We start from the raw sequence: 26,092 nt of genomic DNA on the forward strand, positions 1-26,092 counted from the left end.
TGACATAAATGACCCCTTGGTCCTTGTAGAACTGTAAAATAGTCTTTCCATTTTGAGGAAAGAGAGCCATGTAAAAGATAAGCTGTCACTGCTGTGAATTTAGCCGACTTTCATTTTTATTTACCAGTATTTCAGGCATTCTGACTTTTTAAATATAATTTTTTTAAAAAATGTACATCACAAGCTACTGTTGCAAAGCAAGAAAGTTGTCAGGGATCAATCACAAATTCAGCCACTTCACACTTTCTTAGAAGTCTCTATGGCGGGTTACACACCGCCATTTAGTACGTAATGAATACGTACTAGGGTTAGGAAGGGGCGGTGCTTCCGCACCCCCCTAACCCTAGTACGTATTCTGTACATACAATATGGTGGCGGCCGTTCCACACGGCCGCCGCCATATTTACGTATCAGACGCTGTGCGTCTGCACGTGTCGCGCCGTCTATGACGTCGCGAGTCCGCCCCTGGCGCCTCGCGACATCATAGAGGCGCCGCTTAAAGAAGTTCCATTTTGGAGCTTCTTTTTCGGTCCATGTGGGAGCCACGTGGTGTGGCTGCTGCGGCTCCCGCACGGAGCAAACGGCGGCGGCGGCAGACCACCGCAAAGCGGCGGTCTGTAACCTGCCTATCTTTCCTCTCCTTACGCCACCATCTTCTTCTGATATTAATGAACTACACAACACAGTGTCAGCATAATTACCCTTTAAAGAAAGGGGGTCAGGCTGTGAAATCTATGTTTGCATTTCTCCTGTCTAAGAGTTAAACAGACATTTACTTTTAATACTTGAGCTGAGGTGGAAATGTAGTACTTCATATGTAACTTCTGTTCTACTATAGAGGCGGAGAGTAGAGACTGAAATATTGGCATATCCCATCTGACTTTTTCCTTAAGCAGTTTTGGAGTGCTTGTATAGAGAATATAGCTTTTTACCTGGGAAATTATTCTTTTGGGCTATTGTTGTTGTATGCCTACTTGTCATTTACAACTTATGGCAATCCTGACGCAACCCTACCATGGGTTTCCTTGCAAGATTTGTTCATAAGGGGTTTGTCATTGCCTTCTTCTAAGCATGAGAGTGTGTGACTTGCAGAAGGTCATCCACCCGATGAATTTCCATGGCTGAGTGGAATATTCAGACTATTACATCTTGCTAGACTGTAGATTACCAGTTATGTCAACTGCTAGGATACCATTTAGTTAACACAAGAAGTACTAGCAGTTTCAAATATGTCTCTGTACTAAATACAAGGTGCTGCTATAGCTGTAACCTCACAAAATGGGTAGTTTGCTAGTTATTGTGCAGCTAATTTAGTTCTATAGTTATAACAGGAGCTTAATTATACATAAACAGATGTGACTATTGATAGTAATAAGGCAAATTAGTGAGGGGGAAATTAAACCTAAGTAGAAAAATGCCTTATTCATCTTGTTTTTATGTTTCCTATTATTTGAACCATCTTTTAGGTCATGTGACATTGAAATCTTGGCACCTAGTTTAGTATAAATGCTAATATTGTAAGCTTACTTTAAATTACTTTAAGCCGTGAACTTGCTAACTGATGTTATTTATGCTGATCCCTCTCACCCGGATGGTTTGTATCTGAAATCTGATGATAATACAGCGGAACCTCCAAATTTGCTGGGGTTGGGGCACAGGATCCCCAGGAGAGTGGGAAAACCCCAAATAAATAACACTATTTTTTTACCTGAGAGAACATTTCTCTAGGAATCTCTAGGTCCTTCAGGGAAATTCTGTGGTCAAGATCTGCCAGAATTTGATCATGAAATTGTGCAGGAGGACATACAAATGCCTAGAGAAATGGTCGATACAGGAATCTCTAAGTCCTCCAGCATGGCTTTTGGCAGAGTGTGACAAAAGAATAATGCTAGAGGATCTAGAGACTCCTAGAGAGACCTTATTAATCAAATCTGCAAAAGTCAAAACCATGGTATATTATCATGGCTTGAAGTGTGGTTATGTTGATTGCTATGTATTGCAGATTAAATATTATAAAATACTATGTAAAGATTAAATTTAACATATGGTCAAGTTAAATTCAGTATATGGACAAGGCTGGTCCAGTTGTGTTGTCATGCTGGAAGAAGAAGTTTGTAGCAGTTTTGCAAGAAGCTTTTGTAGCCTGAGTACTAAGAATCTGGAAAGGAAAACAAATAAAAGGGAAGGTTGCTTAGGAGAACCTAGCAACACAGAGCAGACAGTATAGTTTGAGTTCTGTATATACATCATAATGGAAATTGTCCAAGTGTGAAATAAAGTGGGTCCTATGTAGCCACAGATACTGCCCACTATATACTGAACATCATGTCTGAGCTAGTCCTGTGATGGTGTAAATCATTTTGTGTCCTTAAATACACTGGCATAGTGAAATGGTGTTCCTTACATAAAATAGCAAAATCAAAGTTTGCTTTTTGAAATTTATATATTTTTGAATTATTTTCAAGCCGTAGATGGTTGAATCAATTTATAAAAAATCCATGGATATGGCAGGCCAATTATAAATTACCTAGGATACCTCTTGGTGATCATGTTGAGTCACAAGAACTTTGCAGTAGGTTTCTTTCATTGAGTTTAATTCAGTTTTGCGGGTTCTATTGTGAAACACACTAAAAACGCTGTTATACCGAAACACTAGTCTTTACCAATATGGTGCATCTTTTCACCATGGTAACGTAGTATATAAACTCAAGTGAACAAATTCATAGATTTTGAAAGTGTAGTGGAAAGCAAGAACCTATGCCACTGGACCCTTGCAATATAACTTGTAGTAATTATAAAAACTGCAAGTTTATATAGTTCAAAATTTATCTCTAATAGAATTTTCCCATCATAACTAATCAGTGCTCTTACTAAGATTTGACACTGAGATCTTTCCAGACAAAATAGCAGATTGCCTAAAGTAAAAATCTGATGTACTAATGAGTCTGGGATAATATCCAGATTCTAGCACTTTCAGAAAATGTCAGCAGTTTTTATTATTTGACTGGAAGGATTGATTCAGTACTAGCCATTTAATTATAAAAATGTATTTAATTAAATTTGGTTTAGAGTATTTAATTAAGAATGTTGCTGTAGCCATGTGGATAATTTCTGTTTCCATAGCTGTATCTTGCTAAGAACATGAAATCCTTTGAGCTTACATTATACAAAATTACTTACACTAAAATTTAGAAGTGTTGGTTTCAGTAACTGAGTTATAGTCTAGGGTTTTTGTTTTTGTTTTTTGAAAATGCAGGAAACTAAAAATCTAATTATTGGGAGTTTTTTTCCCCATGGCAATGAGATCACCCTGCAGATATTTTCAAGAGAAAAGTATGGAAACCTGTGCCTGCAGTTCAAAAGAAAAGAGAGTGCTTTTGCTAGACCTATTCATTGACCATATATATGTTGAGGTGGTGTGTTCTATGTCCTACCATTACAGAAATATCGAATTGTTCTCATGATATGTTAAACCAATTATGGAGGCAATTTCATGTTAAAGAGCCGTGAGGGATTGTTAGATGCACCAGCCTTCCCTAGATGGAAGTGGAGCAGCTTCACTGTTGTTCTTGCTTCCCTACTATAAAGCTGTGGTGTCTCCCACGTCAATGGAACAGTGAAACCCACCCAACCAGGCTTTAAAAAATCTCTCTAGGGTGCCTAAACCCTATTCCTGAATAAGTTAAGTACCTTGGCCAGCTCCTTTAAAGCTAGCCATGACCTGAAATGGAGTCCTAGCCACACTGACCTGAGAGCCATCTGCTGCCACTGCTATAAACTGCACTGTGATGATGGGTAAGCAATGTTGTAATTGTGGCATGTTAGTGAAGGCTATCACATACATATACATATAGCACATACATCCCCATTCCTAAAAAGAGAGAAACAAAAGAGTGCAGCAACTGCAAGATCATTACATTAACTTCCCACACAAGCAAAGTCATGGTTAAAATTTTGCAGCAGAGTGAGAAATCTCAGAGGTGCAAGTGGGGTTCACTAGAGACTGCTTTGCAAACATATGATGGATAATGAAGCCCACCAGGGAATTCCAGGAGAAAATCAGCCTTAAAGACTACAGCAAAGCTTTTGACTTCATAGATCACAAAAATCTATGGAGTGATCTTAAAACCATTGCATTTCATTGACTTGGTGCATCACCTGTAATCAGGAGAAGAAGCTACAGCCAGAACTGAATACAGAGAAACAGAATGGTTCCCAATCAGCATTTGAGATGTGGTGCTGGAGAAGAGGGCTAAGGGTACCGTGGATAGCAAGTAAGACAAATAAATGGGTCCAACAACAGATCAAGCCTGAACCCTCCCTGGAAGCCAGGATGACCAAATTGAGCTTGTCATACTTTGGCCACATCATAAGACATGAATCATTGGAAAAGACAATAATTCTAGGAAAGGTGGAGGGCTGTAGAAAGAGAAGAAGACCATATACCAAATAGTTAAAATGTTAAATTGGGGCTGCAGAGCTCCAAAGTTGCATGAGGAACATTTAAAAAGAAAAAAAAAACATGCTGGGTAGGGAGGGCAGAGTTAAGGGAGAGGTTGGGAAGGCAGCGCTATGGTGGCAGCAGCTCCCAGTCACAGGAAAACAAATGAGTGCCATGATGGCAGCAATAAAAGTGATACTTTCCCTTTCTTTCTTTCTTTCTTTCTTTTCCTTCCTTTTTTCTTTTCTTTTTTGCCATGACTGCAGCAAGAAAGGGCTGGTGTGATAAAGCCCTGGATCAAAGATGCCAGAGTCCTGAATTTGCAAGATTTGAGCAAGGCTCTAAATAACAGGATGTCTTGGAAGTCTTTCACTCTAAGTTGAAATAGCATTGGTGCCATTAAATGTGTAAAGCTGAGTATTGATGAAAAGCCCTGTACATGTACAAAGACATCTTATTATTACTTCACATATTCCAGGGTTATTATTACTTGGAATGTATACTACTACTCAGATTAAGCCATGGATGGTATTAAAAAATCTTTTCATTTCAATTCTCAGTGCTTGTCCCATGTGGTTGGTTTTTCAAGATGAAGACACTGGATGAATCTTTTAAATATGGCATTGTTTTATCTCTAAAAATTGTTTCAAGTAACTGAAGAAAAATGGAGCATTCAGTGACGCCAGAGAATTGAATGGTTCCTTGTCTTGAAGCTTTCATTAGAAATTGTCTGCTGATTCTTCTGATACATTCCATTTAGTTTTGTGGTTGTTTTTTTTAAAAAAAATCTGCCTTTTAATATAAAACTGTTGAATTACTCCCTTTGAAAACTGCAAAGGCAAGAAATATGACCTATTTCCAGTTTCATGAATATGACAGAATTGGGCTTAAAAGATTTAAGTTTGGAAGTGAGAATCATGTAAAACTTAAAAGTATAGAAAGCAAAAATGTGATAAAATATATGATGAATGAATCTTGGCCTTTTCTGTATTTAGAGAAGAAAAAGAGAGTGTAAGACATTTTCTGTCTGTTAAGCAGAATTTTGTTTCTTCGATATTTCAGGGAACAGCTCGCTTTCTGACTTGCTAGACAACTGTTTTTCCATTTGGCACATTAGCCATTCATGTTTAATTACAATAAAATATCCAGGAATCTAGAAAGGAAAGTCTACTTATCCACCTATACATAATATTGAAGTCTCAAAGCATGCAGGGTGGTGCCAGCATTTTTGCAGAGCATTTTTGTTTGTGCAAGATATTTGATTTCCACCTCAGGTTCACTGTATCCCTTCGGGTAAAGCCATAGTAGGGCTCTAACCATACTTGTGAGGTTGGTGCAGACTCTGAATAACTAGCCAACAGTGTGCATGGCTACTTTACAACAAGGATGGGCAACTGTCAGTACTCAGGTGAGGCATTGGCCTCAAAAGGCCATTGGAGGATGCACTGCTTGCTGCCCTCACTGCAATACAATAAAGGTGAGGCCTGTGGGCACAAAAGATTAATTTCCAGGTCACCTCTTGTTAACCCCTCCCCCCAAAAAAAGAAGAAAAAAAGCCTCTTCTAGGCCTAAAAGGGGCAGGGTGGGGGCATGGCAAAATTGCCCCTCATTTCTCCAGCCCCTCATATTTCCATCCAATATTGGTTCCTTCTGTCCCCCCAAAATCCACAGATACCTGATTCAGGGATTGCTTTATCTGCTTCATGTCTTCCTTATGCTCCACCTTCAAGAAGTTATTGAAACTCTTATTTTCCAAGTTTCATCTGCTCCATCTGTAGTCTTGTCGGTTTTAATTCTAGAATTAATCAATTCAAATCAATTTACTTAACTGATTGCTGTGGTTTTGTCTTTGATTTTGTATCTGCAAACATTTTGACTGGTGTCATGACAGCTATCAAATGGTAGAAAATAATAATTCCTTTTTTGTTGTAGTTAGTCCAGTTCTCACCTAGATGTCCCTGTTTCTTTCCACCTTCATCAGGTTAATTTGTATTCCATGGACTATGAACCAGAAAATAATCTCCTCCATTCACTTCCTCAGGCAACTCTCACTGATGTCTTTGCCTTTGTCAGGGAGGATACACAATAAAATAAACAATAAATTATTTCCTGCACTCTACTGGATTTAACTGTTTCTATTCAGCAGATTATTTCCAAATCAAATAAACTGGGTTTTCTAGATTTGCTGCATTTTAATTCCTATTCGCTGTCCTTTCTCAGCAGAACTTATAATTGTTATAAAATTAAAAAGTGCTATCTTCCTGTTTTAAATCCATTTACATGTGGAGTTGATTTACTCAGTATTTAAATCATACAAGTGTCTATGGCGGGGTACAGATCACCCAAAAAGGGCGGTCTGCCGGCGCCTTGTTTTGCTGCGCGAGGAAGCTGCAGCAGACAAACTGCGCAGCTTCCTGGTGCAGCAAAAAGAACCCGCAAAAAGCAGGTTCTTTTTGTGGCGCCATTGTGATGCCACAGTGCGCCAAACATCAAAATGGCGGCACCCATCTGTACAGGTCGTCGCCATTTTGACATACGGAATACATACTAGGGTTGCGGGGCATCTGTAAGCGACGCCCCGAGGCAACCCTAGCACATATTCCTTATGTGCTAAAAGGCCCATCTGTACTGGGCCTAAGCTGGAAGTAAAATGTCCCTATCAGCTAGTAGGTTTACTTAGATCTTCAGAATGTTCATTACGGAAGAATGTTGAATGCGCCATTAAAGTCGTTTTGTTGGCTTGAACATGGCAGGAGTGATTAATATCCACTTATGCCTTAGTGCCAATGACAATTGTCACTTTGATGCTAGGAACAGGAATTACACACAAATGAAGCTCCTCTGAGCCTCCTTTACCAGGGAGACAATTCCCTCTGATTGGTTTTGTTCCCAACCAGCTATTGCCCCTGTGGGGCTGCTACACAGGGCCATTTTCAATCTGGAAGTCCCAAAAATTCAGTGGACGTTTGGTAGGAAAGGCAAAGGTATGTCATCTCAGTGAAGCTTTCAAAGGGAAATTAGAAGGAAACAGGAATAATCTGAAAAGATCCTAGGAATATAAGGGTCTTTTAAGAGTTTCAGTTGCCACAATTCTTATGTATGCACCATCTACACTCATTGGGGCTTCTTTTAACTGTAAAAATGGAAAGGGTGGCTTTCAGAATCTCTGCAAAGCTAGACAAGGGTGCTGAAGATGAAAGATGATAGTGATGAATTTTGTAAATTGGGCTTTACTGTCTTGGGTTGAATTCTTACACCTCTCCAATCATGCAGATGTTGAAATAGCAGTCCTACATTCTTTTAGGGAGTAATGGGTGATGTTTTGGACCATGGCCTATACCCTCTTTCTCTTGTGTGAAAGAAGCTACAGAAGTACCTCCATCCTTGTGGTCCAGGTTACCACAATTGTGTGGAAAGAAGCGGCATTTCAACAATTCCCATCACCTCTGGAAAGAAATCCAAAAATCCATGTTCAGTTCAACAAGTATACATTTTGATTTATACTAAGCACTGAGTATGGAGAAGGTATTCCATATTTTTAAATGCTGTTGCCAACAGTTGTGCCAAAACATTAAAGTTAAATAAAATACTCAGAATTAAGTGTTGTTCGGTGATTAATACAGTAATTGTTGAGAACAATACAATTTGCTGCTTCATAACTGAATATGTTATGTGTATGAACCGGTTGTTCATGTGTATATGTTAGTATTTGCAAGTGATAAATTTTACATTAGTTTTTGCACAGTATGCAATATTTTTATACCATATTGTTGAAGAAGAAGGAAACCCTGCCAGGGTGCTATAATATTATATATTCAAAGAACCAACCTTTGGTGTGCGTTTTTCTCTTGAGATCACCAAGTTATAGGTACAAACATAATCCCCAGAGGTGTTTGTTCATTGAGTGCAATGGAAACACCATTAATCTCCACTAAACCTATGATAATTTTACAGTCATCACCATCTAGCTAAAAGTAAACACTTTTATTTTCTACTGATATCAGTGAAAGAAGAGCCAGTGGAAGAGCTTAAATGTCTTTCAGTGATTTCTGTAGGGCCTACAGTATGTAGAGTTAGCTGTATTGTGCCTGTCATTATTATCTTCTACAGATCTCTCAGCTTATGGGACAATGGCTGTTGTTGTTGTTGTTGTTGTTGTTGTTGTTGTATGCCTTCAAGGTGTTTCTGACTTACAAGACAAACCTATCATAGAGGTTTCTGGGACTGAGAGTATATAACTCACCCAAGAAAGTGGGTTTCCATGGCCAAGCAGGGATTCAAACCCTGTTCTCCAGAGTCATAGTCCAGTGTTCAAACCACTATACCATGCTGGCTCTTGCTAATAGTATAGTTGTTAATAAAATTGCCAAATACAAGATTCCATGAAGTTTGCATTCCTTTCAAGGTTAAAAAATGTTGCCACTAAACAATTTTCATTAGCAGTAGCAAAATTGCAACTCTCTGATATGATGGGGAGGAGAGCAGTTAGACTGAAGTTCAACCCTGTCACTACCATTCTTGCTAGTCATGAATAGCACTATGGGGCAGGCATAGGAAACCAAAGGGAAATAAGAGACCTCAGGCATAAATTATTGATCCCAGCCACCATCTGCCCAGTTCTGTCTTCAGTCTCTAAGGAAGTTTAATCTTTTCACTATAAATTGATGTTGTATCCTCATCTGTTGCCAGATAATCCATTTGTACCCAGGTGCGTGTGTATGTCTTGTTTAGGCTGAATAATGATACTAAAGGATAATGCTAAAAGTATATTTACATCTTGTGAATGTGAAATCTAAATTCATGTAAGGGTTTGAATAGCTCTCAGTTGATGAGGCAAAAAGCTGATACAATTATGATCATTAATGTGATTCCTTGGGGAAATTTGTCCGGTGCTTTGAAATATGGATGAAAGAAGGACAGATGAAATCAGAACATAGCTTTTATTGCCTTGTGCTTGAACGATATAGGAATTATTATTTTTTTTAAAAAAGCATGGTGTTTAATGAAACTGATCATGAATATATTTAATGATATCTAATTATGAAAAATCATACTTTTTGATATGATATAGAGGGTAGCACGGGTTTGGGATTAGAGTAAAAAAAAAGTACTCTGAGAAAATACAAATTTTCAAGTCAGTATTTGAAATAAAGACAGCTGTTGAAAATGTCTTTTGATTATTCAAGGTAATGGTAAACATAATTACAAGAAGAGCTCCAAGCCCATCTTTTTAAAATGTTGGATTAATACATATTTTGCCAAGGGCATTCTTTAAAATTTCCTTATTTTTAAAATCTGGCTTGTGTCATTTTCATCATCCTAAAACTGATAATGTGTTTTAGTCTCACATCCTTTTTGACATGTGTGCATTTTCTTAGCCCCACCTCTGCCTCATCGTCTCATACACACATTGCATATCATAGTTCCCTCTTCCTTCATCCAGCCTTTAGGGTGATCACAAACAGTTAGGCCTGCCAAAATTTTGCAAGTTCTTTGGCACTGTTTTCATTTACTCCATCTTTTACATCCTTTGTTACATGTCCCTAAGTTTGGCCTTTGAATTATCCATGGGGCATATCAAAATCCATAATTTTGGCCCCAAAGGTGCCCTTAATTTATACAGGAGCTTAACTTATAGTCAAGAATATATGGTAGTTGGCCTTTTATTAAAGTCTTGATTTTATCCAAACTGCATGTGCTGTGGTTGCACTTTTAAAAATTGGTTTAACAAGTTTTAAAATTTTCTAGTTTTTAACTGATAAATGATTTAATATATTTTTAGTATTTTAAAGTTATTATTTATTGTTTCAAACTCGTGTTATTATATTAAGCTGCCCTGAGATCTTTGGCTATAGGGTGGAATAGAAATATTGTAAAAATAATTGATAGTGGACAGATCCTTCTGAAATGGTCATGCAATTTGTTTGGACCTATAAGGTAACAAACATTCCTCCCCTGCTGCCAATTTTCATCTTCCATATTTGGCAAGAAATTAAAAAACCTCTTAAATGTTTACTTGTCAGGTTGTGCAAACTAAAGACATTGTATGCCTGATTGCATACTTGTGTACTCTCCTGCAAATATTTTTCTTCAGTAGTGAAGCAGTTTCCATATTTGGCATACCTGGCAGAAAATTCAGCTTCAAAAACCTCTTAATTGTTGAATTCTCAGGTCATTCAAAATAAAGACATGGTATGCTACTTCACATACTTCTGTAACCTAGTGTAAATATCATTCTGCAATAGTGAAGCAGTTTCCTTAGGCTGGAGGCATTCTGAGTGGTTTTTCATGGTACCAAGGAACTGGCAGAACTCTGTGTTTGTAAAAGTGGTGATTCTGCCAAAGTCTTAAGTTAAGAAGTGATATGAAAGTTGGAAGAAGAAGGGAAATGTTTGGCTCTCCTTCAGAAACTTCTAAACTAGAAAAATACACATTTTGCTAATGTGTGCCTGCAAAAAAATAGAAAGAAAGAAAGAAAGAAAGAAAGAAAGAAAGAAAGAAAAGAAAAAGGTTTCACAACTTTATTCATACTGCAATATATAATCTATTCTGTTTATGAATATTCCTTTATTAGAAATATTGATAGTGTTCATGTTACTCTGATCTAACAAACTCTAGCTGTCGGTAATTTTCCACAAAATGCTTTGTAAACTGAATTACTAAAAGATTTTAGGGATTATAAACCCTTGCAATGAACAAAGAGTGTATTACTAAAGGAAATAAAACATTGTTTTGGCATCTTGCATTTTGAAACATTGGCTGTTGCTTTGTTCCTAAGTAGCATGCAGGAAAGCATCATATAGGTGAAAAGCTTTGCATTATGAAACTATTATAATTTCACTTATTAAAGTCTGCTTTATGATTGAAAGTTCATTATAACATTTAATATTTCAGAGATCTAAGTTGTTGTTAACATGCAGTTTAATGTATTCATAGGTAATTTTAGTATCTGCCAACAAGCTTACCCGGTATATAGAACCATGCCAGCTGACAGAAGATTTTGGAGGAAGTCTTGCCTATGATCATATGGATTGGCTGAACAAGAGGCTGGTTAGTTATTTGTTCTTGTTGTTGTTGTAGATTTTTATCTTACTCTTTCAGTAGGCTTTTCATGGGAGATGAGAGTGAAGAAGACAAATTACAAACATAGTAGATATGTTCCATTCTAGTAGTGTTTGGTGTCATGTAAAGGTAAAGCATGACATCATTAGGTTGATTAATTAGAAATCAGCCATGTATTTGCAGGGAGAGATACTCTTTGTTACTTGTTTTATTCACCTCTTGACAGTTTAAGCTTAGAAACGGGGCCAAATCCATTTTGACTGAAGATTACTTGCGTAGAATGTTGTATTTTATGAGCAAAACACTTGGGTATATAGTTGGATCTTCATTTCCACTGGGCTCCTTTCTGGGACCCTCCCCCTCATGGATACAAAAAAATGTGGGACCTCAAGTTCTGTTGTCCATAAGTATGTTTACCCATGTGCTAAACCATTTGGAACAACAGGGTTTGCTATCCAATGATGCTACTAAAATCTGTGCATGGCAAGCCCACAGATGGCAGGTTTCCACTGTATTGTCATTTAAGAGGTCTTAAATGGATTGTCAGAACCCATTCAAGTCTGGCTTCGGACCTGTTTTCTTTTAGATGTGGAGGGCTTTGTAGGTTCTCCTGCTTGACTCTGGAAACGGAGTAGTGAATACATCCATTTTAGGTTATTGACTTTTGATATCATCACTCATGGCATCTTTCTGCATTTCACATCAATTATAGGGGCAGTGCTTTACAAAGGTTCCATACTTTCTTGGGAAGTCCATTTCAGAAGCTCAACTCCATCACTTTTGGGCTATAGAATCCCACTGGGCTATGTTTTGTTCCCTCTAGTTTTTAACATCTCTGTGGAACTTCTGTTGCCCATAGGTTTGGGATGAATTGTCATCAGTATACAGATGACACTCACCTCTCTTTCTTTTCCATTTGACCCAGAGAAGCTCTTGATATCCTGAAGCCAGTTCCTGGAAACAGGAATAGGATGGATTAGGGCTACCAGTTTATGCTCAATATGTCCTGACAGTAAGGGCTGTTTGACAGTGGAATACACTCCCTCGGAGTGTAGTGGAGACTCCTTCCTTAGAGGTCTTTAAACAGAGGCTGGATGGCCATCTGTTGGGGATGCTTTGGTTGAGATTTCCTGCCTGGCAGGGGGTTGGACTGGATGGCCCTTGCAGTCTCTTCCAACTCCATGATTCTATGATTCTATTGACAAAAGTGCTTTTGATGGGTGGTTAACATTAGAGAAGCCTGATCTTGATGGGTTAGCATTCTCTATTAAAGATAAGGTTCACAGCTTGGTTGTTCTTTAGGGCCTGACCTCCTGCTGGATGCAAAGTGAACAGCTGTGGCTAAGAGAGAGTATGCCCAGTTTAGGCAAGCAGACTAGGTGTAACCCATTTCTGGGGTGTTTGGGGAGATATCCCAGATGGCTTCCCTAAAGGAAGTACAGCACAGTGACTCATGTTGTATGGACATTTCAACACAGTCTCTGCAAGATGATTTTAATTTGGATATTGGGCTTAATTTCAAGAATCTTGCAGCAAATTCAAAAGCTAAAATGAAGGGACAGACTTTGTAGATCATATTGAGCTGTATTAAGATTTTGGTTTAAGAACATACATTTCTCACAGTTAGGGTGTACAGGTCAGTTCAGTGCACTGTTGAAACGAATAGAAGGTGGCAATGTGCTTAGCTTAACTTGAGCACATTTGCCCCACAAATGTTCATCAATTCAACTTTTGCTTTCTTTAAAAATAGATACAGTTCTGGACAGAGAAGGGTTAATTATATGTGCAAATAATATTCTAAATCCTATTAGTAGTCTCAGTTACAGTAGGCCCACTGAATTAATAATTGGATAGGCAATTAACACTTATGTAAATCCCACTGGTTCAGTAGTTCTACTTTAGTTAGGGTCACCAATAAGATTCAGGCCGTTGTGTTATTGCTTATTTTGGGGAGTCTAAAAATAACAAACTTCCATAATTAATTTTGTTGTTTGTCCATGTCTTAATATTCACTCCTTGATAAAAGCAGTATATCATTTTAGAAATGATTTGAGATCGTCAGTAGTGGAACACTTAGGACAGTGTACTTGGTTTTCGAGTACTAGATTATAATAATAAAACTCAGTAATGCTAACCATAAATGTTTTATATAGGCATTTGAAAAGTTTACAAAAGAATCTACATCTTTACTGGATGAACTTGCCTTAATCAACAGTGGAAATGATAAAGGAAACCAACAGGAAAAAGAGAGGTAATCCATTTTCTTGTTGTTGTTTTTAAATTAGCAACTGAATCCTGTATAGTCAGATCACAGAAAGTAACCCAACTGTTTGTCCAGAGCAGTGCTGGGGAATATCCTACATGTGTGTGTATTTAAAATTATATCTGGATAGGAATTTGAACTGTTAACCCCCTTAGTATTGCCACAGGAAATGCTTAGCCATCATTTTTGCTCTTGCTTATGTGCCATGTCAATTTTGAAATGTTGGAAGGAGCTTTTCTAGCTTATAACAATGTAGAAATATTTCTAGTTTTCTAGGTTAGTGTTGTTGCCTGACTCTGCATTGCTAGCAAAGTGGGTTTGGTTTCTGTGCATTAGTATCTCACTTGTCTACACTTTCTTGTGTTCCCAGATTAGAATCTCTGACCTAAATTCATTGTGAACCTACCAACCTCCATTGACTCAGTGAGTCTTTTTGGAACAAGCAATTAGATTAAGGCATCTATAGTAAGGGAAGATGACAATGACTACTACTGGGACTTTGGTAGAACACGAAATGCTACTATTAAGAAGAATGGATAGAATGACATGCTGAAATTATCCATACCTATGTAGTGACAGGATGATGGCTCTGAAACTCAGGGCATCATGGTGGCACTGTTCAGATATGGGTGATTTTCATCTGTCGTTGCAGTCATTCTTTTTTTAAAAAACCCAAAAACTTTCCAAGATCTGGATTAGGCTGTTCCTAGAAGGCTATAGCTGAGATTATCAGGTGCATTGTTTTTCTAGGTGTCTTTTCAAGTCATCCTTTACTTGTGAGACTACATGTTTTAAATGGTAATGACATCTGCTGTTGCAGAGTGACTGCTGGGTTTGCATTTCTTCAAAGTATAATCATGCTAAAAAGAAGGAAGACAAATCCCAGTCCTTACATTTTGAACCATAACCTCATTGCTGTGCTGGAGTATCAAGATGTCTCCAAGATTACATAGGTCTTGATATATTTTCAGTGCTGACAAACCAAATAGCTCCATTTGCCACTGATCTTCAGTAAATAATTTATGTGGAAGTGACCTAACAGGGCAGATTGAGGCTGGGTTTGTATTAATAATAGTTTTTCAAGGCTGCTAATGCTTACTCATGTGTCTTATTTGAAAAGCAAGTGAATAGAATATAGTGCCTTCTCAATTAAATATGCCAGTGTTATTGAGATTTTGAAAGCTTGCTTTCAATATTGTTAAAATTGTCACTCTTTTTAAATGTAGATATCTGTAGTACTCAGTGTGGGAAATGCAAAAGTTGTAAACTCAGTATTTAGAGGTCTCTAAGCTACAGTCTTATCTAAAATTGTAATTTCTGTTTTCTCTACAAGTAATTAACAGTGATTTACTTTTCTATTTCAAGGTCTATAGATTTAAATTTTCTTCCATCTGTTGATCCTGAAACTGTTCTGCAGACAGGTATGGTAAGCTAAAAAGAGTCCATTGTGACATCATTACTGTTTTTGATTTATTGATTTTTATGAATTAGTATGAATGTGGACATAATGTTAATGGCTCATTTCTGGGTCTGTCAATTAACTAAAGTACTCAGAGTCAATCACTCAATTATAATTAAAATGCATCTGTGAATTTATTCCTCCTTATCTTAAATATAATTTTTCTATACACCCCCATTCTGTCTTCTCCCATTTCTGGGAACAGCAACCATGCAGAAATAAAAGTACTAGCTTCCCATTCTATTGGAAATGCTAATCAACCTCTGAGAATGCCAAGAAGGCAATTAAGAATTTAAGTTCTTTTATAAAAAGTCAATTGGGAAGGATAATGGGAGTACAGACTTGGAGATATGCTTACTTAAGACTTAAGTGGGAGGATGACTGGAATGCAAGGAGAGGAAGACTTGTGCCATATCTAATCAAACACAGCCTGTTATCAAGCTTAATCTTGTCAGCAGTGTTGGCAAAGTAAATCATCTTTTCTTAGCTGCCTGCACTGCATATTCACAATGATATCCAATGAAGTATTTTCCAGGCACAAGGCACCTGTTATAGTCTGGCAGCTAATTGTACTCTTGCTGCCACACTGTGAGGAATTTGTGAGAAGCATTAGCGATAAAGTTAATCATATACATTACAATCTAAATTTTACAGTTACGGTGGTTCCACTAGTGGCAACAGCCAGAACACCACCTGATTCAGTTGCACAGGATGATTCTCAGTTGCTGAGGGTATAGTATGCTTGGCTAGTCCTTGTATGTTCAACCTTTGGTCCTCTTGACTTAACATGTGTAGTTGGAAGGGTGTGCCCATGTGATCTAGAAAGGTAACTTTCTAAAAGAAATAAAAAGGGGGACTAGTACCAGCTATTTTAAAATATTTAACCTGCACCCCAAAGACAGAAAGAAATACAGACTGGTTATTAATATCTCATTCCTGGGCGAGGTGCTCCAAGAAATGGTCCCTTATAAACTCCAGGCACTTTTATTATACAGTTGTCCCTCCATATCAATGGATTCCTTACCCATGGATTCATCCATCTACGGCTTGAATTTTTTTTTAAAAAAATACATAAATTTCAAAAAGCAAACCTTAATTTAGCCATTTTATATAAGGGACATCATTTTACCATGCCATTATATTTAATAGGACCTAAGCATCTACAGATTTTGGTTTTCACAGGGGGACCTGGAACCAAACCCCAGTGGATACCAAGGATCCACTGTTCATTGATTTTCTGGAGCCATTCCAGTCTGGTTTCAAACTTGGGTTTGGAAATGAGACAGTCTTGGTTATCCTTTGGGATAAGATATTCTGAGGAAGAAATAGGAGAACTGTGTTGATTTTCTTGGTTCTCCCAGGATTTTTTTCATATAACCAGCTGTGTTGTCCTGGATTGGCTGTCAGAGCTGGGATGTTGGAGGCATGAGCTGCAATTCTTCCAATCTTCTACATCATTAGCCAATTACGCACTGTAGTAGTGCATGGCTATTGCTGTGCACTGTAGCCATTGTACTACTGAGTTTCACAGATTTTTTATTCTCTCTGGTTTTCAAAAGCTGGATCATGGCCACTTCTGTGTTCAGCTTGTCAAGCTGTATCTACTGAACCTTTGCTTTTATCCATTGCCATGAAATCCCAACTGCTACTACCAAGGTTGAGAATGCTGTTTCTGCATTATTAATGGCAGTGAGGAAGCAGCAATGGCTATCTGGGGTCAGTTTTGAAAAGAATCTGGAGCCTCCCCACTCCTTAAACAGCTGAGATCATTGTCTCCAAACAACTGACAGCTGCAGGGGAAGCAGCAGCCCCCAAATATCCATAGTTGTTTGCCTCCTACTAATGGCAGCAGGGAAGCTGTCAGTGTTAGGGGAATAGGAATCTTTAACCTCCCGTTCCCTAGACCAACCCAACATATCCTCTTGGTCCAGTAGTACTCAGTCCTCCCATTCTCAAATGTGTATGTGTATGTATGCGCATGAGTGCATTTGCACATACATACGTACGTACATACCCATTTACACCCAGTACATAGATGTGAAGCTTGGGGCTGAAAAGGCTGTGTACTCTTGACCCACATGATACTTCTAAGAGTATGGGAGTACAGACTTGGAGATATGCTTACTTAATTAGTCACCAATATAACAACACCCAGCTCTTCTTCTCCTTTTCATCTAGTACAGGTGAAGTAAATGGTGGTACAACCCTCTCTGGACAGAGATAACAGTATTAACCCCTTGGATTCTGGTAGTACATGGGGCAGCTTTGAAAATGATCCAGAAAATTTAGATGGTCCTAAATCGATTGATTGGATTGTTAATGGGGATTAGCTGATGTGATCTCATTATGTCAGTATTCTGCTGCCTGCATTCATTGGAAGTCTTATTTCTAAACCCATATTTAAGTCCTGTAATAATGTATGTGTATATTTTATTCCTTAAAGGCCATGAATTATTATCTGAATTACAACAACGCCGCTTTAATGGTTCAGATGGTGGGGTTTCATGGTCTCCCATGGATGATGAATTGCTGGCTCAACCCCAGGTTATGAAGTTGCTAGATTCACTCCGAGAACAATACACACGGTACCAAGAAGTATGTAGACAACGAAGCAAGCGCACTCAGCTTGAGGAAATTCAACAGAAGGTAATGCAGGTAGGTTGCCAAGGTTTACTTGGTTGTGTTTTGTTCATTTAGCTATTGGTAGTCAATTAATTTAGTCTAATAAGTCTGGCCTAACATATTATTTTACTCTTTGGCACCTTGTATTTACTACTGGTTCTCCCACTGGAAGAGTTTAGTGCTCCAGTTACTAAAGCTTTCACTTTCCTCAAAGAGCCAACAGTCCTGCAAAATTCAGTGACACCTCACATTGTTGGATGTTGTCAGTTCTTTGATGGTAGAAAAGTACTGAGCGATCAGAGTGAGTGAACTGTTCATGAACGGTATTGTGTTCAGCTTGGTCATTTTAACTGCCAGATTTCAATTTATTCTGTCATTCTCCTAAGCACTATTTTCTGAGAATATTGAAGGATAGTGCCTTTCTTTACATTTCCTTAAATCTTGGGATGTCAAGGAGCAGCCACAGTTGCACTCAAGTACTTGTGTTATTAAAGCGATTAATAATACTAACTGGTTTCTGCTACATTATATGCATTAACTAAGCTGCCAATAAAGTCTGGAATGGAAGATTCCCCCAGGCTAGAAAAAACAACGATTGCTTTTTGGGTGGTGTGTGTGTGAACCCTCATGTGTATGTTTGCTTGTTTAAGCCATTTAAGACAAATAGAACACAAATTTTATCTAGTAAGCAAACATAGAAATGCATTGGTATATCCAGTGATTAAAATAGAAAGCAGCATCGATGATGGAAGATTGGTGCTAATTAGAATGAATTCTTATAATAGTAATAATAATTAAAAAAAAACTCATAATGAATTGTGTGCTAAAAGGTCACAAGGGATGCGGTTGGTATTTTAGAAATCAGTATGTAATTGGTGCTTTCAACACATTTGCTGACATAGTCTCAGTAGAGATAATAGAGGAAATGGAATCATTTCATTCTTCCTCTCCCCAGCTCATTATTTGAAATTAGATGTATGTGTACGTACGTGTGTGTGTGTGTGTGTGTGTGTGTGTGTGTGTTGGTTGGTTAGTTGCTCTGCTCAGTGGAATGAATGCACATAAACTTCTAGCCTTCAAATACTGGTATTTCAAATTGAGGCAGGAGGCAACAGGGCACAAAGTCAAATGATGTTACTTTCCAGACGTAATTAAACATAACAATTAATTCTTGCTTCTCCTTTTAAAACTGTAAAACACAGTTTTCACATACTTCACATTTTTTAAAAAATAGGATTTCTTCTGAAAAGAAATTCTTTTGCATATTGCTTACTTTGTTTGATAACTTGAGTATTCAAATAATATAGGAAAGATGGGCTGTTGGAATGAAGTTTATTACCTAGTTTTGGCAAACTGCCATCATTAATGCATTTAAATAGACTTGTTTACTGGGGCACCAACCTCAATTTGCATCATTCTGATTAGAAATTGTCATCCATTTGCTCTGTCTGTGTTACTGAAGCTGCATAGTAAATGAATTGAACTTTGGCAAGCAATGAAAGCAAGCATTTGTCTCTGGTTTTTTAATATCAATTTGAAATTACCTGCTGAACATAATCTAAATGCTTTCGGTAGGAGAGCTAGGTTTTGTAAGCCCTAAAATAGTCTAAAGAGTGTAAGTTACTTATTTATTTATTTATTTATTTATTTATTTATTTATTTATTTAAAAGAAAATCAAGGAATATGATCAAAGGGAAATGGGAGTGCGCCAATATCAAGAGATGATTAAATGGGCCCTGGTGGTGCATGCAGTGGTTCAGTGCTGATACTGCATTCACTCACTCACAAACCACAAGGTTGTGAGTTCAATACCAGCCAGGGTCTCAGGGTCGACTCAGCCTGGCATCCTTCCGAGGTTGCTAAAATGAGTACCCAGATTGTTGGGGGCAATTAGCTTACACATTGTAAACTATTTAGGGAGTGCTTAAGTGTACTGATAAGTGGTATAGAAATGTACTTGCTATTGCTATTGTTCTATAGCATCATGTGATAAAACGTTTCAGTGGGATATTAATTATGGAGCAGTTTGACTGATAACGTTACCTGTTTAATAATCACAAATAAACAAAGCCTTGTTCACTGGACTGCCCTGTGGTCTCAGTTGTCTTTAAGGACATGGTCTGTTTCTCTGTTTTCTATTTTTAAAAACCTGGTGTATATATATTACACATCACGGTAAACCATGGTTCAGCCTTAGGCATCGCAGAGCAGATACAAGGCACAGCAAGCTTTGAGTTCTTACACTTCCCCTTCCCTACCCAAGCAGCTGAGAAGAGTTCACAAACCTTTGCTTTCACTCCCCCTTCTCTGTGGGGTTTTTGTACGCATGTGATATGTTGACTGACAGAATAAGTTAACATTAATTCTAGTTTATTTCGAACAAGCCAACCTCAAAACATGGTTTCTCAAACTGGCTTGTTAAAGGTAACAATTGCTAATGTTCCTCATCATTCCTGAAATCCCTTGATTTCTCCCATTAAAAACATGGCAACTTCAAAAATGCACTGTAGGAAGCTACAGTTGTGGAGGTCAGGGGAAGTGGAATGAAGAGTAAAAAACTTGCTACACTTGTGTCAGCTCCTATAATGTGTGGCTGAAATTATTCTTGAGCTATTAGCCTTCATCTTCAATTATTTCTCATTCTAATCATAGAATTGGAAGAGACCACAAGGGCCATCTCTCTCTGTGTTTTATATATAACCATATATAGATACATATAGGTAGATACATATAGGTAGATTCAAAAGGGGTTTTTTTTTTGTTCATGATTTTCCACTTAAATGTCTTTACCTCCCACTTTGCATGAAGCTGTGAGTTTTCATTTTCTGTCATCATGCAGATAAGCAGGGCCAGAAGAATCCACAGGGGTTTTGTGTGGCAGTCTTTCCTGTGGTGAGCTGCCAGTTCTGATAGCTATTCATCCAGCCCCATTTGTTAGGCTCTGAAACCTGCTGTTAAATACTGCTGCTAAATAACCTGCAAGTTGCAGTCGGTAATGAAAAAGCATCAAATAGTGGAGCATACACGAGACTTATTCCTTAATTTGCTGAAATTCTGTAATTTTATATATTAATACAAGTTAGCTTTTGGTTAGACTCTCAAAGCTTTTCATTGTGTCTACTACTAATGCAAGTAGGAATTGGCAATAAAAGCACAAGTTTGATATTCTGATTTCTGAAGTGAGATGATGCTTGTGAAGCTTCACAAGGATGACATTCCCTCCCTTAGAAGAAAAAAAAACACACTGAGAAATGTTTGTTCAGTATTGCTGGATTTTCTCTAGTTGCTTGCTCCTACATCTACGATTGCTCTTGTTTTACTTGTGATTGAGACATAATTGCTATTAACAATGTATTTCATTAATTATTTAAGAAGGGATACTTTAAATATAGTAATCTTTTAAAATCTACCTAGATTGTTCTAGTTTGATTATTTGCTATGATGATAACTTTGCTGTTTGTTTAACAGGTAGTAAACTGGCTTGAAGGACCTGGTTCAGAACAGCTTAGAACACAATGGGGGATAGGTGATTCAATTAGAGCCTCACAAGCTTTGCAACAGAAGCATGAAGAGATTGAGAGTCAGCACAGTGTGAGTTCCCATTTTCCCCGGGAAGTTACTGCATGATTGTTCTTATATGTAATTAATTATGTGCAACATTTTCCAGTGACATTTTTAGTGAATTTTAGACAGTGATTTATGAGTTATAAAAGACTGCACCTCTTTTTTTATGTACCAGCCTAGTAACTGTTGGTGATATCAATGATTGTTAATTAAATTCTAACATCATGGCCGGATACTAATGTTTAAAAGAAGAATGATTGTACTTCTGATGAGATACAAAACACAACATTAGAAGCATTTTGCAATATTCTTACCCTGAGAAACACTTCTGGTAGTTACTTTCATGCTCATATATAAACTTGGGGTACAGGTTACTTCATGTTAAGCAGATTTTATTTTTCAGGATTTAAAAAATTATGTTATAAAACCTCCTGAGGTTGGTGTGAATTCCACTAAATTCCACAAATGTATGTGGCTATTTGTTGAGGGAAAACATAGTAGTTAAGACAGTGGTACTCACACTTTTTATCCTTGTGTTCCCCTTTACATCTACATACAGATACCTCTTCGCTCAACATAGTATATGAATATTTTTTTTATTTAGTGTGTGTATTTTCATCCAAACATTCATAATATATTCATATTTTATCATTTTATAAAGAATTCCATTGTTCAAATTAGAACAGTTTTATTTAAGTAAATTCAATATTTAACTCAACGCATGTGTAGATTTTACACTTAAGAAAGTTTGGGGGGAGGAGGAGAAGGAAGAGGGATCAGAGCTTCCAAGTCTCACATTCTCCTTTCAGCAACTCTCGCACCCACTCTGGGGCCTCCACCCCACTGTTTGAGAACCACTGAGTTAAGAGGAAAAGATAGTATGCAACTTAGATGGGCCCATATTAAGTTGCACTTGTCTGTTCACTAGGGGTGGTATTAGGCTCTCATGACTGTGGGATGGTGAATCCATTTCAGGTTCAGGCTCACTTCAAAGCAGCTGGCCAAGATGCTGAGCCTATTTAAGAATATAGTTCAGCACCTCAGAGAGCTCATTTAAAAGCTGAAAGAAGACTCACGACCCCACTTGCATAGGCACAACTCTGAGAGTGATCAGTCTCAGTTGGAAAGCCAACATCAGCTGGGACATTAATTCCCAGCAAAGCAAAGAAATAAGCAAAGAAAGCTTACAATCCTACAAGTTTTGAAGAATTAGCTATTCACAAAGACCGAGACATTCCAGATAGTTATCTCAGCAAATCAACTCTTTTCTGGCTACCCTCACTCTCTTCTGTTTGCTTGTCCTTTGTTTCAGCCATGCAGAATCTGACGTAGTATCAACTCAAGTCAATCCAGCTCCTCAACATAATCTTTGACTCAGTTCGTTCTTGAGCGTGTGAGCAAAGTCCTCTGCTAGCTTTCTCAGTCACCCCTTTTCTAGTTAGCTTAGACAGCATTACTGTCATCCCTCCATATCTGTGGCTTTGACTTTTGTGGACTTGATTATTTACAAATTTGATTAAAATGTTCTTTCTAGGAATCTCTAGGTTCTCCAGTGCAACTCTGGTCAATGTCTGCCAGAAGTCATGATGGAGGACCTAGAAAGTCCTATAGAGAATGCTCTTCTAGGCATGTGTAGGTCCTCCTGTGTAATTCTGTGGTAAGCCTCCGGCAGATGGTGCAGACTTGTGCTGGAGGACCTAGATATTCCTATAGAGGTATTCTCACTATTATTTGCAGTTTTTTCCCCATTTTCACAGGGGTCCTACATCCCTAACTCAGTGGATGTGGAGGTCCCACTATATATCCAATCTCATCTTCTACATGCGACCTTTTAACTCCCACTAATCACAGGCATTGTTTTAAAAAGGCAGATCCCAAGGCTCTGTCAGTTTCCAAGGTTCTAGAATTGCACTTCAACACAATCATAAGAGCCAGCATGGCTCATGTCACCATAGACGCTTAGCCTGCTGTGGTAGTCTTATGGGTTAAATCTATTGAGTCTCTTACTGTCATCAGGGCATAGTCTTCCATATTCCATATTCACACATTCAAAACACAACTGTGCACAATGTTATGGCCTTCCCTTTATCCCAGTATATCAATAAACAAAACATTGTGCTAAACAAAACCAATAGTTCTATTGATGCCTACAAATTTTAGTGGTAGGTAAAATGCCCTCGTACCACTGATACTTGCATTATGTTTTTATTTTTGTTACCATCCTAAATTGTATGAGCTTTCTGGAGTAGCCATATCTGAGAGCCAGCCTGGTATAGTGATTTGAATGCTGGACTATGACTCAAAGAACTAAGGTTCAAATCCCCTCTCATCCATGGAAACCCACTGGGTGATCTGGGGCAAGTCACATTCTTCTATCTTCAGAGGGAGGCAAAGGCCTCTCTGAACAAATTTTGCCAAGAAAACCCTGTGATAGGTTTGCCATACGTCAGAAATGACTTAAGGGCACACAACAACAATAGTAAGTATCTAATGGCCAGTTAAGACTCTGTGAGTTTGTGTTTATTTATTCATTTATTTTAAGAAATTTGAATTTTGAGTCTTTCCTTTCTTAAGTCTTGTTTGAAAGTCTTCGGTTTTAGAAGGGCTTACTGAAGTGTAAAAACCTTGATTAGGAGCTGAAATCATGTTATAAAATCTAATCATGTTCTTGAACTTTATATTGCTTGACAGCATTTGATAAAGTGGCCAGCAGTTGCTTCCATGCTGCCTTGGTTTTTCATTGCCTCTTATTTCACTGCATACTTCATGAAAAAATCTTGTAATCTTTTGTAAATGCCAGATTCACATTTTACAGATTCATTATGGAATGGATGAGTAAAAAGAATATTCTACATTAATGCATTCTGGCTATTGTTTGCCTAGTAATAAGTGTATATTTGTGCCATTTTGGAGTCAATCTGTGTTGTGTGCGCCCCTCCCCCCCCTCTCTCTCTCTCTGATATTTTTGGAGTTTATTACTATAATAGATACAGCTGAAGAGTGCCTGATTCAAACTTTGGGGATGCTTAGAGCAGAGTATGGAAACACAAAATTTCTTAGATTATTTGAAGTTAAAATCTAAGCTTGAGAAGATTTCCTAGCTTGCTTCTGCCTTGAAATCTTGCACTCCAGAAACCTGTTTAATAAATCAACATGCACTACTCATTGGCTCCTATCCTGTTTGTGGTCATCCATCAGGATCACCAAGAAGGTTTCTGTTCCACATCTGCCCTATATTCAATAGGAGTCATTCTGACTCTTTCATAGGAGTTTATCACATGGGGGAAATTGAGAGTTTAAACAGTGATTATCCCATGAATATTGCGCAATCACGATTAAGATTTTCACACACATTGCGATTAAAGCATCATTATCCCGGGAATAACCAGGGAATAACCAGTAACAAATCTTTCACAGAATTTCCCCATGAATGATTTCTTGCTGGTTATTCCCAGGATATTGATGCTTTAAACACAATGTTGTGTGAAAATCTTAATTGTTTTCTGTAGGTAGAGTGTATCTACCTACAGAATTACATCACTTTGAAACCATTTAATTGTCATGGCTCCATCCTGCAGAATCCTGGTGTTTGTTGTTTGATGAGATACATAGAATTTGCTCTCCCAGTGCTATGGTTTAGAAAGAAATGCACCAAGCTTTCTGGCTGAGAATTATAAGTACCTTACCAAACTAAAAATAAAATGGGGCCATGACTGTTTAAGTGACATCAAGCTGCTATAACTCTGAAGGTAGGCACAATATTGTGCTGTCCTTGGTATACCAAGGAACTGAAAAGTTTAAGTAATGATATTGAGCATGATCATATCAGAGTCATACCAGGACTGGCTATATCTGTAGGAATGTATCGCAGAAGTAGTAGGAAATTATTCATATCCATAAGTCTAAGAGTGGACAATTATAATAGGACCCCATCTGAGGTCGAAAAGTCAGAAGAAAGTTGAAGCAACAAATAGTTCAGCTACTAACTTTTTCATTATGAATTTATAATAGTGTTAAGGGAACCACTGCCAAAAGTCTCTGGACTCTTGTGAATTTTTAATCATTTAGAAAGATCTCCATAGTAAATAAAGCATTAAGAGAATATCACTCAATATGTCTCTTGCACCCAAATTTGAGAAATTGACACCAAAGGCTGTGCAAGGCAGCAATTAGAAGTTATTGCCTTATATACATAAAAGCTTTTTAAATAACTCAAGTGTTCCTTTAATCTGCTGTCTCATTGATTTACAAGCTAATTACTTTTAACTGTGTTTACTAAAATGGATCCAGACTTTATTGCAAGCAAATTATTCCACTGGTACTGCAAATAGCTTAAATATTCATTTAACACTGAGTCATTTCCTTCTGCTTTACCAAGAATTGCACCATCCTTAAAGACCTGAGTCATGATTCCTATTTTAAAATATGATATTACTACTTACTGTCTAGGAATTTCAGTCAATGAGTAGGCTCATACTGTGCTTGCTAGTATGTGACTAAGACAGGACTTTCTCTAAAAGTTTTGTCATTGAAATAAACGATTAGAGATAAAAGAGTAGAAAATAGAGTAACAAAATATGATAAGAAGCAGTGACATAACATTACTCAATTGAAATAGGAAGTCATGGCACGTCATCTTCTTAATGTGTTATATTTATTGACTGTTATATATAGTTCTGT

The 26,092-nt window shown here is 37.7% G+C and overlaps 1 protein-coding gene across 6 annotated transcripts in view; it reads left to right on the top strand.

The window, feature by feature from the left end:
* The window catches only part of SESTD1 (SEC14 and spectrin domain containing 1), a 78,316-nt gene that overhangs the window by 41,771 nt on the left and 10,453 nt on the right, over window positions 1–26,092 (top strand). For 5 of the 6 annotated variants that reach the window (XM_089519657.1, XM_089519656.1, XM_089519659.1 and 2 more), the window contains 5 exons: window positions 11,378–11,491; window positions 13,657–13,754; window positions 15,132–15,187; window positions 17,669–17,880; window positions 21,317–21,439. In XM_089519657.1, the coding sequence (XP_089375783.1) occupies window positions 11,378–11,491; window positions 13,657–13,754; window positions 15,132–15,187; window positions 17,669–17,880; window positions 21,317–21,439 (603 nt within the window). The remainder of the gene's footprint in view (window positions 1–11,377; window positions 11,492–13,656; window positions 13,755–15,131; window positions 15,188–17,668; window positions 17,881–21,316; window positions 21,440–26,092) is intronic. The other variant, XM_089519661.1, reaches the window with a different exon arrangement.

Source organism: Sceloporus occidentalis, unplaced genomic scaffold (assembly GCF_023333645.1).
Source record: "Sceloporus occidentalis isolate IW3139 unplaced genomic scaffold, rSceOcc1.0.p SCAF_4, whole genome shotgun sequence".
Taxonomy (NCBI): Eukaryota; Metazoa; Chordata; class Lepidosauria; order Squamata; family Phrynosomatidae; genus Sceloporus; species Sceloporus occidentalis.